Consider the following 15,546-nt stretch of genomic DNA (forward strand, 5'->3'; position numbering starts at 1 on the left):
GGTAAAGATTTTTTGTGGGAAAGTGGGTAACAGCTACTGATTAGGATGAAGTTCAATCCTTGGTTAAGGTTCCCCTTTAAAGTGGACCTAAAGACTTAAAAAAAAAGTTTTTTTGTTACCAAATGATCCTCTATACCTCCCAACCCGCCCCCTCCCACCGCGGTTCACTTCTGGCGGTAGCCATACACTGCGCCTGCGCGCACGTCCTAATTCGTGCTCCCGTTGATGGGAACATACTGCGCAGTAGAGATTGCACCTGCACAAGATGCTCCTGGCCTCAGGAGCAGAAAGTGATCTGCGGCGGGGGAACGGAGGATCGTTTGGAAATGGCGTGGGCACAGGACAATTGCAGGGGGCTGGCAGAAGCCCCAGGAAGGTGAAACACTTTTTTTTTTTCCCCATCTTCAGGTCCACTGTAAGGAGGGCAATGGAGGTAGCAATAGGGGATGCAGAGGTTGCGACCACACCGGGGGCCCTTGGACCAGAGGGACCCTTCCTCAACCGCAGTATTAGCTCTTCAGTCATACCTTCCAACTTTTTGAGATGAGAAAGAGGGACACTTAAAGAGACTCTGTAACAAAATGTTAAGCCTTATTTCTTCTATCCTATAAGTTCCTATAGCTGTTCTAATGTGCTCTGTCTTACTGCAGCCTTTCCTATTTGCACAGTGGCTGTACTATCTCTGTTATATGATCTAATCTTCTCTCCTCTGCCAGCTCTGTCGGGCTGAGGCAGTCAGGCTGGAATGTGCTGTGCTGCTTGTGATTGGATGGAAGCTATACACACCCTCTCCAGGCCCCCTGCACACTCTGTATGACTCACACACTGAGCTCCTTTCAGCCTATCACTTGCTATGTCTTTTGTTTGTAAACACTGCATAAAAATGGCAATTACAAGCCAGGATTGTAGCAGGGAGTGGCAGAAACAGCACAGAGGGGCCCAGGAGAACATAATGAATGGAATGGTATGCTTTTTATTGTAAAAATTTTACAGTACAGATTCTCTTTAAGCCCTGCCTCTGCCACACCCCTGATCACCACCCCCGGTCACACCCCTAGTCACGTATACCCTAAAGATTTCATAAGAAAAATATGTCCTTTCTATCCTGGTTCATTTTCCTTCATATTAACATTTTAAAATTAGTAATATATCAATTTAAAGGATGGGAATAAAGTTTATTTAGAGTCAATCAAATACATTTTTAGTAGAAAAATGTATATAGTAGAAAGAGGGACAAATGAGGAGGAAAGAGGGACAGGGCTCCCAAAGAGAGACGGTCCCTCCGAAAGAGGGACAGTTGGGAGCTATGCTTTAGTGGTGCTCTGCTGGTAATGAATATATATATCTCATTATCAAACTGTCGCCCTTGTCAGCTTATACCTCTCATACTGTGGATGTCATCGTCAGGTTTTGTTGTGCCATATGAAAAATGCGTGGGGGGCCCAATATATAACTTGCACTGGGGCCCAAAGCTCCTTAGCTATGCCGCTGAAAGGGGGGCGGGGGAATCCCTGCTTCTTAGTGACAGAGCAGGAGCAGTCATATATTGTAATGTGGCCGAACTGGGGCATTTATGACTAGTGGTGTAACTGCAATGCATGGGGCTCATAAGGGAATCTTTGATGGGGCCCCAAATGTTTACACCCTTCCCTTGCCTCCGCTTGGTGCCCTTCATGGCCTTGGGGCCCATTTTACAAGGGTGATACAACAAGTGTGGCCATCAGGATCTTCACACCCTTAACAAGACACCTGATCTGCAGTATAGTCCCCTGTATCGGAGGAAGGGAAGGTTAGTAGTTGAGGGGCCCAAGGGGCAAACCCAGGATTTTCAAGGTGGGGGAGGGATTCCTGAAAGTCTCTCTCAGCCGCGCACAATACAGTATAATAATATGGTAGGACATCATGCTGGGTACACATAATGCACGTTCCCGTCCGACAATGGGATCGATCAGGAGCAGTTTGGATACAGATAATAATGAGGACAGCTGACATTGGCATTGAAGGGGAAAGTGAAGCATTCACATAGAAGTACACAGGGCTGTGCTCCTACCTGACTGTATGTTCCCCAGAGCTGCTCCGTGCACTGTACACAAGCTGCTGCTCCACGCTCTGTACACACACTGCTGCTCCACGCTGTGTACACACGCTGCTGCTCCACGCTGTGTACACACGCTGCTGCTCCACGCTGTGTACACACGCTGCTGCTCCACGCTGTGTACACACGCTGCTGCTCCACGCTGTGTACACACGCTGCTGCTCCACGCTGTGTACACACGCTGCTGCTCCATGCTCTGTACACACGCTGCTGCTCCATGCTCTGTACACACGCTGCTGCTCCATGCTCTGTACACACGCTGCTGCTCCATGCTCTGTACACACGCTGCTGCTCCATGCTCTGTACACACGCTGCTGCTCCCTGCTCTGTACACACGCTGCTGCTCCCTGCTCTGTACACACGCTGCTGCTCCCTGCTCTGTACACACGCTGCTGCTCCCTGCTCTGTACACACGCTGCTGCTCCCTGCTCTGTACACACGCTGCTGCTCCCTGCTCTGTACACACGCTGCTGCTCCCTGCTCTGTACACACGCTGCTGCTCCCTGCTCTGTACACACGCTGCTGCTCCCTGCTCTGTACACACGCTGCTGCTCCCTGCTCTGTACACACGCTGCTGCTCCCTGCTCTGTACACACGCTGCTGCTCCCTGCTCTGTACACACGCTGCTGCTCCCTGCTCTGTACACACGCTGCTTTTCCATGCTCTGTACACACGCTGCTGCTCCATGCTCTGTACACACGCTGCTGCTCCATGCTCTGTACACACGCTGCTGCTCCATGCTCTGTACACACGCTGCTGCTCCATGCTCTGTACACACGCTGCTGCTGCATGCTCTGTACACACGCTGCTGCTGCATGCTCTGTACACACGCTGCTGCTGCATGCTCTGTACACACGCTGCTGCTGCATGCTCTGTACACACGCTGCTGCCCCCTGCTCTGTACACACGTTGCTGCTCCCTGCTCTGTACACACGCTGCTGCTCCCTGCTCTGTACACACGCTGCTGCTCCCTGCTCTGTACACACGCTGCTGCTCCATGCTCTGTACACACGCTGCTGCTCCATGCTCTGTAACGCACGTAACGGTTTTCGTGTGCAATCGCAAATTAATTCACATTAGCGCACAAATTCGCAATTGCGCGTCCGTGATATGAGTTATCATGGCTTTGTGAATCAAGTAGATGTACAGAGGCGCCAAAAGGATAAAATATGCTAAAATGTTTAAAATATTCGGGTGGCGGCGGTGGACCGGCCACTCAGAAATAGACTCGATGCTGTCACTTAAGATAAAGACAATTTATTCACATACTCCATGAACAGAACCGCAACGCGTTTCACGGGTATATTCCCGCTTCCTCAGGCAATAAACAGATAGGAGTACACAGTAGTCACAAGGTCACGAATAGCGCCTCTGTACGGAGTATGTGAATAAATTGTCTTTATCTTAAGCGACAGCATCGAGTCTATTTCTGAGTGGCCGGTCCACCGCCGCCACCCGAATATTTTAAACATTTTAGCATATTTTATCCTTTTGGCGCCTCTGTACATCTACTTGTCAAGATATCCACCCTTGGTGGTTGGAAGCAGGGGCAAATCCAGGATTTTCAAGGGGGGGATTCCTGATAGGTCTCTTTTGGCAAGCCGCACACTACCGCGCATGCGTTTGCCCACAAAATCCACATGATGCACAGCATTTCTCCACAAAATACACACAATGCGCAGTGTTTCCCTACAAAATACACATGATGCAGTAGTGTTTCGCCAAAATATATATAATGTGGCAGTGATTAAGTAGCCAGATCACCCCCCTTTATTATGGATAACGAAATTACCCCACCCCTCTTTAGTATAGGTGACCAGATGACCCCCATTTATCACACAGGTAGCCAGATGAGGCCCCCCCCCCCCAGTTAGGATAGGTAACCACATGATCCCCATTTAAAGTATATAGCCAAATGACTCCCCGTTCAGTACATTCCCCCTTGTATTTGGCCAGATCCCCCTTGTATATATAGCCAGTGTATATAGTCACATCCCCTGTGTGTATATATATAGCCAGAGATCCCCCCCTGTATGTAGCCATATACCCACTGTATGTAGCCAGATGCCTCCCCCTGCATACAACCAGTGTATATAGCCAGATCCCCCTGCATATAGCCAGTGTATATAGCCGATCCCCTTTGTATATAGCCAGTGTATATAGCCGATCCCCCCCCCCCTGTATATAGCCAGTGTATATAGCCAGATCCCCCTGCATATAGCCAGTGTATATAGCCAGATCCCCCTGCATATAGCCAGTGTATATAGCCAGATCCCCCTGCATACAGCCAGTGTGTATAGCCAGATCCCCCTGCATACAGCCAGTGTGTATAGCCAGATCCCCCTGCATATAGCCAGTGTATATAGCCAGATCCCCCTGCATATAGCCACTGTATATAGCCAGATCCCCCTGCATATAGCCAGTGTATATAGCCAGATCCCCCTGCATATAGCCAGTGTATATAGCCGATCCCCTTTGTATATAGCCAGTGTATATAGCCAGATCCCCTTGCATATAGCCAGTGTATATAGCCAGATCCCCCTGCATATAGTCAGTGTATAGCCAGATCCCCCTGCATATATCCAGTGTGTATAGCCAGATCCCCCTGCATACAGCCAGTGTGTATATCCAGATCCCCCTGCATATTGCCAGTGTGTATAGCCAGATCCCCCTGCATATTGCCAGTGTGTATAGCCAGATGCCCCTGCATATTGCCAGTGTGTATAGCCAGATGCCCCTGCATATTGCCAGTGTGTATAGCCAGATGCCCCTGCATATTGCCAGTGTGTATATAGCCAGATCCCCTTGCATATAGCCAGTGTATATAGCCAGATCCCCCTGCATATAGCCAGTGTATATAGCCAGATCCCCCTGCATACAGCCAGTGTATATAGTCAGATCCCCCTGCATATAGCCAATGTATATAGTCAGATCCCCCCTAGTACCCCCGCTCTCATACCGCCAGTCAGAAAGACCCTCCCCCCGGGGCGTAACTAGAAATCACTGGGTCCCCCTGCGAAAATGAGGATGGAGCCCGAAAATGAGCAGCATTTCACCAGAAATTAATCATAAATTGAGCAGCATTTCACCATAAAATAATCGTAAAGTCGGCAGCAGTTCACCAGAAATTAATCATAAATTGAGCAGTATTTCATGAGAAAAAAATCGTAATGTGGGCAGCAGTCATCAGAAAATAATCATAATGTGGGCAGCAGTCACCAGAAAATCGTAATGTGGGCAGCAGTCACCAGAAAATCGTAATGTGGGCAGCAGTTACCAGAAAATCGTAATGTGGGCAGCAGACACCAGAAAATCGTAATGTGGGCAGCAGACACCAGAAAATTGCAATGTGGGCAGCAGACACCAGAAAATAATCGCAATGTGGGCAGCAGTCACCAGAAAATCGTAATGTGGGCAGCAGTTACCAGAAAATCGCAATGTGGGCAGCAGTTACCAGAAAATCGTAATGTGGGCAGCAGTCACCAGAAAATCGTAATGTGGGCAGCAGACACCAGAAAATAATCGCAATGTGGGCAGCAGACACCAGAAAATAATCGCAATGTGGGCAGCAGACACCAGAGAATCATCGCAATGTGGGCAGCAGACACCAGAAAATCGTAATGTGGGCAGCAGTCACCAGAAAATCGCAATGTGGGCTGCAGACACCCGAAAATCGCAATGTGGGCTGCAGACACCTGAAAATCGCAATGTGGGCAGCAGACACCAGAAAATAATCGCAATGTGGGCAGCAGACACCAGAGAATAATCGCAATGTGGGCAGCAGACACCAGAAAATCGTAATGTGGGCAGCAGTCACCAGAAAATCGCAATGTGGGCTGCAGACACCTGAAAAACGCAATGTGGGCTGCAGACACCTGAAAATCGCAATGTGGGCAGCAGGCACCTGAAAATCGCAATGTGGGCAGCAGGCACCAGAAAATCGCAATGTGGGCAGCAGGCACCAGAAAATCGTAATGTGGGCAGCAGGCACCAGAAAATCATAATGTAGGCAGCAGTTACCAGAAAATCGTAATGTGGGCAGCAGACACCAGGAAAAAAAAATGCACCTGTGAAAAAAACAAAACAAATCACTTACCTGACAGAAGTCTCCTCCTCTCCCGGCATCTGGCTTGCAGCTCCCCGACGATCCTCCTGCAGCAGCACATCTCCCGCGCTGACAGGCAGAGTGCAGAGCTACGGCAAGATGGCTCCCGAAGCCGTGTACTGGAGACACAAATAGTCTCCAGTGCAGGGCTTCGGCAGCCATCTTGCCGTAGCCCTGCTCTGTCTCCCGGGAGAGGCTGCGGGGAAGAAGTTCTACACCTGGGGTCCCGCATTAGGCAGGACGTCAGCGCTCCCCCCACGCACAGCTGGCGGGCCCCCCTGCGGCCCGATGGGGTTGTATCCCCGCGTACACACATGAGCAGGCGGCAGCTGTGCTATTACATCCGTGGCTGCCGCTGCTCAGATTCATGAGGCACTTCCGGTCTCGGTGCGAGGGGGTGGTTCCAGACACCCGGAACACCTCCTTCCGTGCGCCAGTGGGAAGGGTGACAAACCCTCCTTTCCTTCTTCAAAGAGCGACATCTTAATCCTGAGTGGGGACAGGTCTAATCTCCCCACCTGCCTATATAGTGTTTGCCTAAACGGTAACCCATGTTTGTAAGTATAATACTTACTCCACACTAATTCTCCCTGATCCAATACATACTACACTATATTGGGCTCTCTGTCTTATTGTGAATCAAGCACATCATGTGAGAAGAGCTGAGAGATTTTTCAGCTACAGAGAAAGGATCTGAAGAGAAGGACCTGTACTTAATTCCTGTATTTTGCATGCTTACCCCCCCCCCACCCCCCCACCCCCATTCAGAATGAGCTCTTCCTGGCCATAATTTCTGTTTACACTGCGTGAGGCAGACAGAGACACAGGAGCAGCCGATGAGTTATTTACACACTATCTGATGCTATACTGTATTTCTGCTTTCTATCATTCTGAATCTAAAGACATTCTAGTCACAGGATTACAGCCAGTGAGGACTGTTTCTGTATGCTGGATGTGCTGGACACAATTCCCTATATTAATGTCCACAGTGAAAACTGTTCTTTCTCTGTAAATGTCAGTTTTTCTTCGCACAAAAGATAAAAAGATGGGGGGGGGAAAAGCCTTTGTTTTGCTATTTGCTAGTAATTACTGGAAGTACTGTATATGTGACATTTAGAATTTTAGTTAGCTTTGATAGTTGTCCTATAATGACTAAGATGTAGATATATTTGGGAATTCCAATGGTGAGAAAGTTCCAGTCGTGAAGAGCTTAAAGGGGGTGTGATGTGGAGCCCTGCGAGGAAGGGGAAGAGTCAGATCACTTCTGTCCAGAGTGAAGAAATTCCCATGTCAACTCAGCTTGTTATGTTACTTCATACAGAGAAAAACCCCAAACACTTGTGCTGACTGGTGAGATAGTCCTCTCCTCAGAGCAGAATACACAGTGTGTGGCCATAGCACTGACTCACGCTATACTGGTGGTAATATAAGAAGTTGTTCTCAGGCATCAGCTATTTCCTGTACAACAAGCAAACGAGTAGCACTCCCATTTACCGGAATTGTAAAATACACTATCACGTCCTGAAGAAGGGACACCCCCTCGCTGAGGTGGCTGAGAGCCACTTTCATCAACAGCAGGATCAGCAAACTCGCTGTCATACTAACTAGAGGATCATGCAATACAGTTCAGCCAAATGTAAACTTGCCTTCGTAAAACAGAACTACCGTATAACCCAGAACTATTTGCAACAATTCGGCTTTAAAGAGTTACTGAAGCCAAAGCCAGGACAAGGTCCTCTCCAGCACCCAAGGCTGAGACACCAAAGTGCGCCCCTCCATCCCTCCCACTCCAGCCGTCACACACTGATTGCTATTAGACTAAGAGGTGCCCCCAACACCTTCATCTCTAGTTATCTGGCGTGCAGTCACTGCCATGTATCCCCTTTCCTTATTTCTCTCTGCTTCAAACACAGTAGGGGAATGATAGCTGAGTGAGTTGTGCACCCCCTCCTACACTGCACCCTGAGGCTGGAGTCTCTCTCGCCTCTGCCTCGGCCCGGCCCTGACTGAAGTGTAAAAAAAAATAGTTTAGCTCCCTGGAGTCATCCCATGCCGTCCTTCTGAGACCCTCCGTTCGGCAGCGGCAACCCCCGCTAAACTGTCCGGTTGCCACCAGTCGGAGGCTACTGTGCATGTGTGGCCCAAGCCGCACACAGCCTGATTGCGCTCCCGCAGCCAGAACTGTGCTGCGCATGCGCAGTAGCGATTTTTGCATACTGGGCATGTGCAAAACGCTCCTGCATTGGGACAGAAGTGAGCAGGGATGTGGCTGGCCAGCTTTGCGGGGGTTACCTATCGCTAACTGGAGGGACTCTGAAACACAGCCCGGGCCCCAGGTTAGTTCAACTGATTTTGTTTTTTTTAATACTGAACTCGAAGCGGCCTTCCAAAAAAGTTAGATACTTAGGCCTCGTTCACACTGCCATGCACATTGTCAACGGGTACGAGGTACAGTCGGTAAAAACATCAGAAGTACATAGACTGCACTGCTGCATGCATTTTTCGGCAAAGCGCAGCACTGTATTGAATGTGATCAGCAGCGCGCCGGCACAGATAGCGTGCGATCATGCACGTCGCGTTCCAATCGCACAGCCATTCTGTGTTTAACAATATGAACGAGGCCGGAAGCCTCTGGATAGAGGCGTTCCATGTCCTCCGTGACCCCATGGTTGCTGGGCACGGATCCCCTGAACATTTCCGACAAGAACGTGTCAGATATGCTCTCGCTGCTGCGCTCACCTTCTTGTACAGGTTTCCCACACTGCCCCTGCATGAGTATGTTTGCATCTGCGCAGTAAGCCAAAGCCACTCTTCCACAAATAGCTCCGTGCTACTGTGCAGGCGTGGCCTAACTAGCACATGCAGCGTACGGGCGCATTCCTCCACCAATGGCAACGCCACAAACCAAAGGAGGTTCCCAGCCAGAGGCAGTGGGGTTGAGGAGGATATACAACACTGGACTTACCATCAGCTACGTAGAACTGACCTATCTTAAGGCAGGGGTATCAAACTCAAATACAGGGTGGGACAAAATTTAAAGTGAACCTCCATACTAAAAATCTACTCAGCAGAACTGAAAAGGCTTTCTGTTTCTTTACCGGTTTCACAGCATCAGAACTTTGTTTTTCTTACCAAAGCATCATTTTTAGCTGCATTTTTAGCTAAGCTCCACCCATCAAAGAAAACTGCCGGGCAGTTTTTCCCTGATGCTGTGCAAAGCATGATGGGATTTCCTATGTTGTTCACGTTGCCTAGCAACTGGGAGGGGTGATCAGTACACAGGACAGTTGGAACTGTGTCTCATGCTCCCTGTCACCTCCTTTCAACCAAAAAGATGGCTGCCCTCATGAAATCAAACATTTGCCTGTTCTTTTAAAACAGTGTGGGTAAGAGATTATATTACCTATCTATTTTAATTAACATAACTAATGTAACCTAATGACAGTATGTTTGTTTAGGCTGGAGTTCCTCTTTAACATTCAGAACAAATCACGGGCCAACCTCAATATCTAGTGGCCACCTCCCTCCCTTATAAAGTTCTCTGGTGTCTAATAGCCCCCTCTCTCCCCTATATAGTTCCCTAGTGTCTAGTGGCTTCCCTGGTGATCTAGGGCTTCACCTCCAATATAGCTTCCCCGGTGGTCTAGAATGGGCCAAACATAATGCAAAGTGGAGAAACCACTTAGGGGCCAAATCTAATGGCTTTGTGGACCCGAGTTTGACATGTATGATCTAAGGTGACATTATATGGTTTTGACACCCTGGTGGAAACACTCAGCACTCCTCCACCCTGCTTAACCAGAAAGATCCGACCGCCATGCATCGCTATATTACACAGGAAGAACTTCCTGTACAGTACAATGCTGATCATCATCTCCCTTCTGCATTCATTTTTCCACCACTGACTTCTGCCGTCTTCTTCTTGCTGTAACCACAGAAATGGTCAGGCAGCCTCTGTGTCAACAGGAAGCCCATGCTATGGCTATAATTAGCAACTTCATAAATGTTTCCTATCTTATGGGCTGGATATGTTGCCGTGGAGGAGGCTGCAATCGCCATGACTTCCACAAATGTGGGCGTAGACAGACTTCAAGGGGGTGTTGTAGAAAAATATCATTTAAAGAGGACCTGTAGTGAAAATGGCATATTGAATAAAATTGCTTAGTGTTAATTTATAGATTATTTGCTCAGTGGTTTCCCATTGTAAAATCGTTCCTCTCCCTGATTTACATTCTGAAATGCATCACTGGTGGTGACATCTTTAGTTCTGCCAGGTGATCTGTACGGAATGTTCGTTACTGAGAGTTCTATGCACAGAGGGAGATGCTGAATGGTTGCTTGGCAGTTGGAAACAGCCGTTATTTCCCACAATGCAATGAGGTTCACAGACAGCACACTGTCAGGACCATGGTCATCATGCGGTGGGAGGGGTTTTACCACCCAAATCAGGTAAAAAGAGCTCAAGAGCCCTTATGGAATAACCATAGGTATCTATTATATAAGCTTAGATTAGCAGCAAACAAGGGAAATTTGGGTGCATGGTGGCAGCCGCTATTGGGCAGAGAAATTTACCTTCCTTCTTTTATAATGCAGCAAAGAAGGTACATTTCGGCACCCGGAGGTGTCCAATTACCGGCAAGCAGGGTAAGAAGGTACATTTCGGTGCCCGGAGGCGCCCGATTACCCGCAAGCAAGGTAAATTTCAGCACCCTTTGGGTTTAGGAGGGGATAAGCTTAGGCACCACTTGTGGGGGTGGGTGGGTATAGTGTTAGGCACTACCAGGGTGGTTTTAAGGTTAGGCACCACCAGGGGGGGTTTTAGTGTTGGCACCACCAATCTTAGGATTAGGCATCACCAGAGGGGGGTCTTAAGGGTAGGCACCACCGGGGGGGGGGTGCTCTTAGGCACCTCTAGAGGTGGTTTTAATTAAGGCTAGGCATCCATGGAGGGAGGGTTCTGTGTGAAAGAAAGGTGTTAGGTTTATCTATAGTAAAATATAGGTAAAAATTACCAATATTTAACTATCGGATCCAGCAGCAGAATATCGCAAATTTCAGCGATATTCTACTAAACTAGTGGCATCCCCTGCATCCTTTTTCCAGGTGCCTTTATTACATGTTTGCTCCACCACCATACCAGCCATACAGACCTATCTGATCTATTCAAGAAAAGGTAAAGATTTATTGTGGAAAAGGGGTATCAGCTATTGATTGGGACGAAGATCAATACAGTACAGGGTTAAAGCTATAAGAACTGCAGATAAGGTCATTTCCAGAATTTACAAGCAAAATGGCAGCCATCAGTAACCAAAGGCAGCACATTATACAGACCTGGCAAGTAAGGTTAATTCACTGCATTAAAGAGAACCTGAGGCGGTTCCATGGGGATGGACAGATGGGACACAGAGGCATGTTCTCTGCCTCATGACATGCCTCTGTGTCGCCACAACGCTGCTCTCTGACCCCCGGCGCGCTATAGCTCGGAGGTAAATATAGGGGAGAGGGCCTGCCAGGGGCATTCCTGCAGGGTTTCCAGAGCGGTCATTGGGCAGCTCTCCCTGGCTGCGTCCCCTGCCACTCCCCCACCTCCCTGCATGCTGGATGAGAGAAACAATCTCTCCTTCCTGCGTCTTGACCCAGAGGTCATGAAGGTTAAAGTGGCCAGTGCGGCCCAAAGGAGCAGTGGGGAGAAGCATTTTCTGCTGCTACCTGATCCACTCAGCCCCCGGGATCAGGTAGCCTATGTTTTTTTAAATCTATAAGCCCACCACGGGCTCTCTTCAATATATTAAAAAACTATATACTAGAATTGAGACTGAGAGGATAAGGTTCATGTTTATTTAATAACAGTGTTTACTCAAGTTCCTGACTGTAGCGGGGGCTATTGTACACTGCGTTACTCACCTAGGAATGTACAGTACAAATGATCTGACATTTGATGATGGCTCAGATAAACTTGCTAACGCTTATGTCATTTTCCTGTGCTTGGCATACAGCTGCAGCATGGCCTGTGAAAACCTGCTGCTGCACCCCGACGCCCTGGGCCGCCAGAACTCCAGCACGGCGCTGTCGCTAGACTTCGAGCCCAAGCTGGAGTACGCCTTCGTGGAAAAGCTTCAGGAGCGCTACAAGTGTGCGAGCTGCCACCAGGTTCTGCACAACCCTCACCAGACAGGATGTGGTCACAGATTCTGCGAGCATTGTGTACTCGGGCTCAAGTAAGTCTCTCCGAGAGTTTTCGTTCAGCTCTGTGATGGGCGTTACTGTAATAGCACTTCTGTGCGCAGTTCTTGTGAGTACAGTATCTCACATTTTTGTAAATATTTTATTACTCTATATTCTGGCGTATAAGACTACTTTTTAACCCAGGAAATCTTCTCAAAAGTCGGGGGTCGTCTTATACGCAAGGTGTCGTCTTATAGGGCGGGTGCTGAAATTTCCAAGCCCGACTGGAGAATCTGCGGTTGCCGCATATGGTGGGGGAACTCAAAAACGTCTGTGGCCACATCCCCACCATATTTGGGGTCCATAGGAAAGCAGCAAGGGCTGTGCTGTACAAGTATGGTAGAATAAAATTCGTGGAAAGAAGTGACTTAACGCGGTCCCGATGACTAGGTGAGTGGGCACCTCACTGTGAAGGGCGGAGCAAGCTGCAGGCGTCCGGGACGCCCGGGGTATGGAAAAAAGAGAGCGGCGCTGTGCCCAGTAAAAAACGCCTCTTTCACCTATCTGGCCTGCTCTTGTATCCTATTACCTCCTCTGCCTCTCAGATCTCACTACTGAGGACTACAGTGAAGCGGCGCGGATCTGAGAGGCAGAGAAGGAGGTAATAGTATACAAGGGCGGGCCAGACGGGTGAAAGGGGCATGTTTCGCCGGTAAAGTACATTGCTTGCCGTGATTGGTTGGTTGTTGTATACTGGGTACCACATACAGTACAGCACCAGTATCTGTACCTGCTTATACAGTATAGCACCAGTACATACAGTACAATACACAAATGTCTAAGAGTCAAGAGGGGTAGTCTTATAGGGCGAGTATATCCAAAATGTATATACTTTCACTGGAAAAGTTAGGGGTCGTCTTACACGCCGGAATATACGGTATATCTCTTCATGGGACAACACTGAAGATGTACAATATATATAAAAGACTCGCACACCAACACAGTGATCTATGCAAAATTAGTTTATCGATGAAAAAGTAGCCCATACAAAATAGCCACACAAAGTGTTACAAGGTTACAATAATGACACCATAGTAATACACCACAGCAGGTGAGGTTAGCAGCAATTACACATGGGGAAATTCAAATGCATACAGTTATATGAATAAACAGCAAAGCGACAATATCAAAAAAGTAGCAAATGCAATCAATCATAATGGTATCCCCATGTTTAGCAGAAATATACCCTGACAGCGCGCTGTTTCGGAAATGTCCTTCGTCAGAGAGTATATACGACCTTCCGGCTGCTGTAAGAATACTGCCCTAGTGAGACCTTAAATAGCTGAATGTTACTATGCCTCCCGCTCTGGACATCCGGGCCGGCCCCTCTGGCGCATGTGAGACGCCGCGAGTCACCATGCGTCACTTCCGGTCCCCCGCAGCTCCGCTTCCCGTGCGGCCAACCACCCGGAGACAGGCCAGCCATCCCCAGTATGGCCACCGCACATGCGCAAGCGGGGCAGCAGTGCCGGGTTTACGGCTAACTCTAATCCCATACATGAAGCAAAAAGCAACAATAATCAGCATAGTGCAACGTAGTGTCCAAATAGCGGGGGCTTCAGAGCTTGTCAACAGGATGTCCAGAGACCGGGAATCCCAGCTTCAAACATACAGGCAATATCTAGAAGGATAAAAACCAGAATTAGAATCAAAAAACCGGAAGTCGACAGAATATTAAAGGGAAAGGTCAGTCATAATAGTTAGTTACAGAGAAGTCAAAGCACACTAAAGTCACCACACCTAACACTGACCTAGCGACCCCCAAGCCAACATACTTCATCTCAAGAATGGTGATAGGTCCACATCCTCATTCATCCCATTAGGTACTTTGCTATCCAATTTATAGATCCAGTACAATTCTCTCTGTAGCAACTTTTGTTCCAAATCACCTCCCCTATATGACGGGGTCACCTCCTCCACCACCCTAAACCTCAACTGAGTTACATTGTGACCTGCCTCCCAAAAGTGGCGTGCAACAGGTGAGTCCATGTCACCGCAGCGAATGTTGCTGCGGTGCTCGCTTATCCTAGTCCTAATCTCTCTGGTAGTCTGTCCGACATATAGTCGGCCACACGGGCATAGCAGGCAATACACTACAAATTTAGAAGAGCAATTGGCAAACCCTTTAAGCATAATACGCTCCCCCGTGCGTGGATGGGGAAAAGAAGGACCCCTTTGTACATAACTGCATTGTGCACAATGTCCACATGAGAACATACCCGTTGGTCTTTGCAAACTGCCAAGCCAAGTAGCCCGACTCGGTATTGATGTACTAGTATTCCTGGCATGAACAAGGGAGTCCCTCAAATTCTTAGAACGTCGGTAAGCGCAAATTGGTTGATCATGAAAGGTTTCCGCTAACTCCGGATCGCTACTCAGTACATGCCAATGCTTTCTGACTATCTGTTGGGCCTGCAATGAAAAAGGTGAGTATGTTAGGACCATAGGAATACGTTTAGATTTCATTTTAGGTTTATTCTTGAGGAGAGAAGTGCGGTCCTGCCTAGTCGCTTTCTCCAAAGCCTGGTTTAACAAATCATGGCTATATCCTCTCTTTCTAAAATTTTCCAACATAACCCCTGCCTCCCTAAAGAAGGCCTCGTCCGTGGAGGAGATTCTCCGAAGTCTCAGGAGCTGGCTATAGGGCAATCCCTTTATAAGCCTCTGTGGATGATAGCTCTTAGCCAACAGGTAAGTATTTTTATCAGTCGGCTTCCTGTATGGAGCTGTATGTAGTGTATTCCCCTCAGCAGTGACTAAAACGTCCAAAAAATGGACCTCTGATGAACTATAATCCATACTAAAAGTAATAGTGGGGAATGAACTATCCAGATCCTTTTTGAAACTGAGGAGAGAGTCCTCGGTACCTGTCCATATCAGGAAGACGTCATCAATGTACCTCAGCCAGCACAGGGCATGGCTGAGGTACAAAGGATGTGTGTAAACAAATTGGACCTCAAATGCCTTCATAAAGAGGTTTGCATAGCTGGGGGCTACATTGCTCCCCATTGCTGTGCCCTGTTGCTGTTGATAGAAACTATCTTCAAATCGAAAGTAGTTTTTCGTGAGGACAAGTTGTAACAACTGTAGGAGAAAGTCAGTTAAAGCGGGATCCAGATTC

General features: G+C 48.3%; 1 protein-coding gene across 1 annotated transcript in view; it reads left to right on the forward strand.

Moving 5' to 3' along the window:
- TRAF5 (TNF receptor associated factor 5) overlaps window positions 1–15,546 on the forward strand; it is a 78,737-nt gene that overhangs the window by 18,532 nt on the left and 44,659 nt on the right. The window contains exon 2 of the mRNA XM_068279692.1: window positions 12,197–12,418. Within this exon, the coding sequence (XP_068135793.1) occupies window positions 12,204–12,418 (215 nt within the window). The 5' untranslated portion in view covers window positions 12,197–12,203. The remainder of the gene's footprint in view (window positions 1–12,196; window positions 12,419–15,546) is intronic.

This window comes from Hyperolius riggenbachi, chromosome 4 (genome assembly GCF_040937935.1).
Source record: "Hyperolius riggenbachi isolate aHypRig1 chromosome 4, aHypRig1.pri, whole genome shotgun sequence".
Taxonomy (NCBI): Eukaryota; Metazoa; Chordata; class Amphibia; order Anura; family Hyperoliidae; genus Hyperolius; species Hyperolius riggenbachi.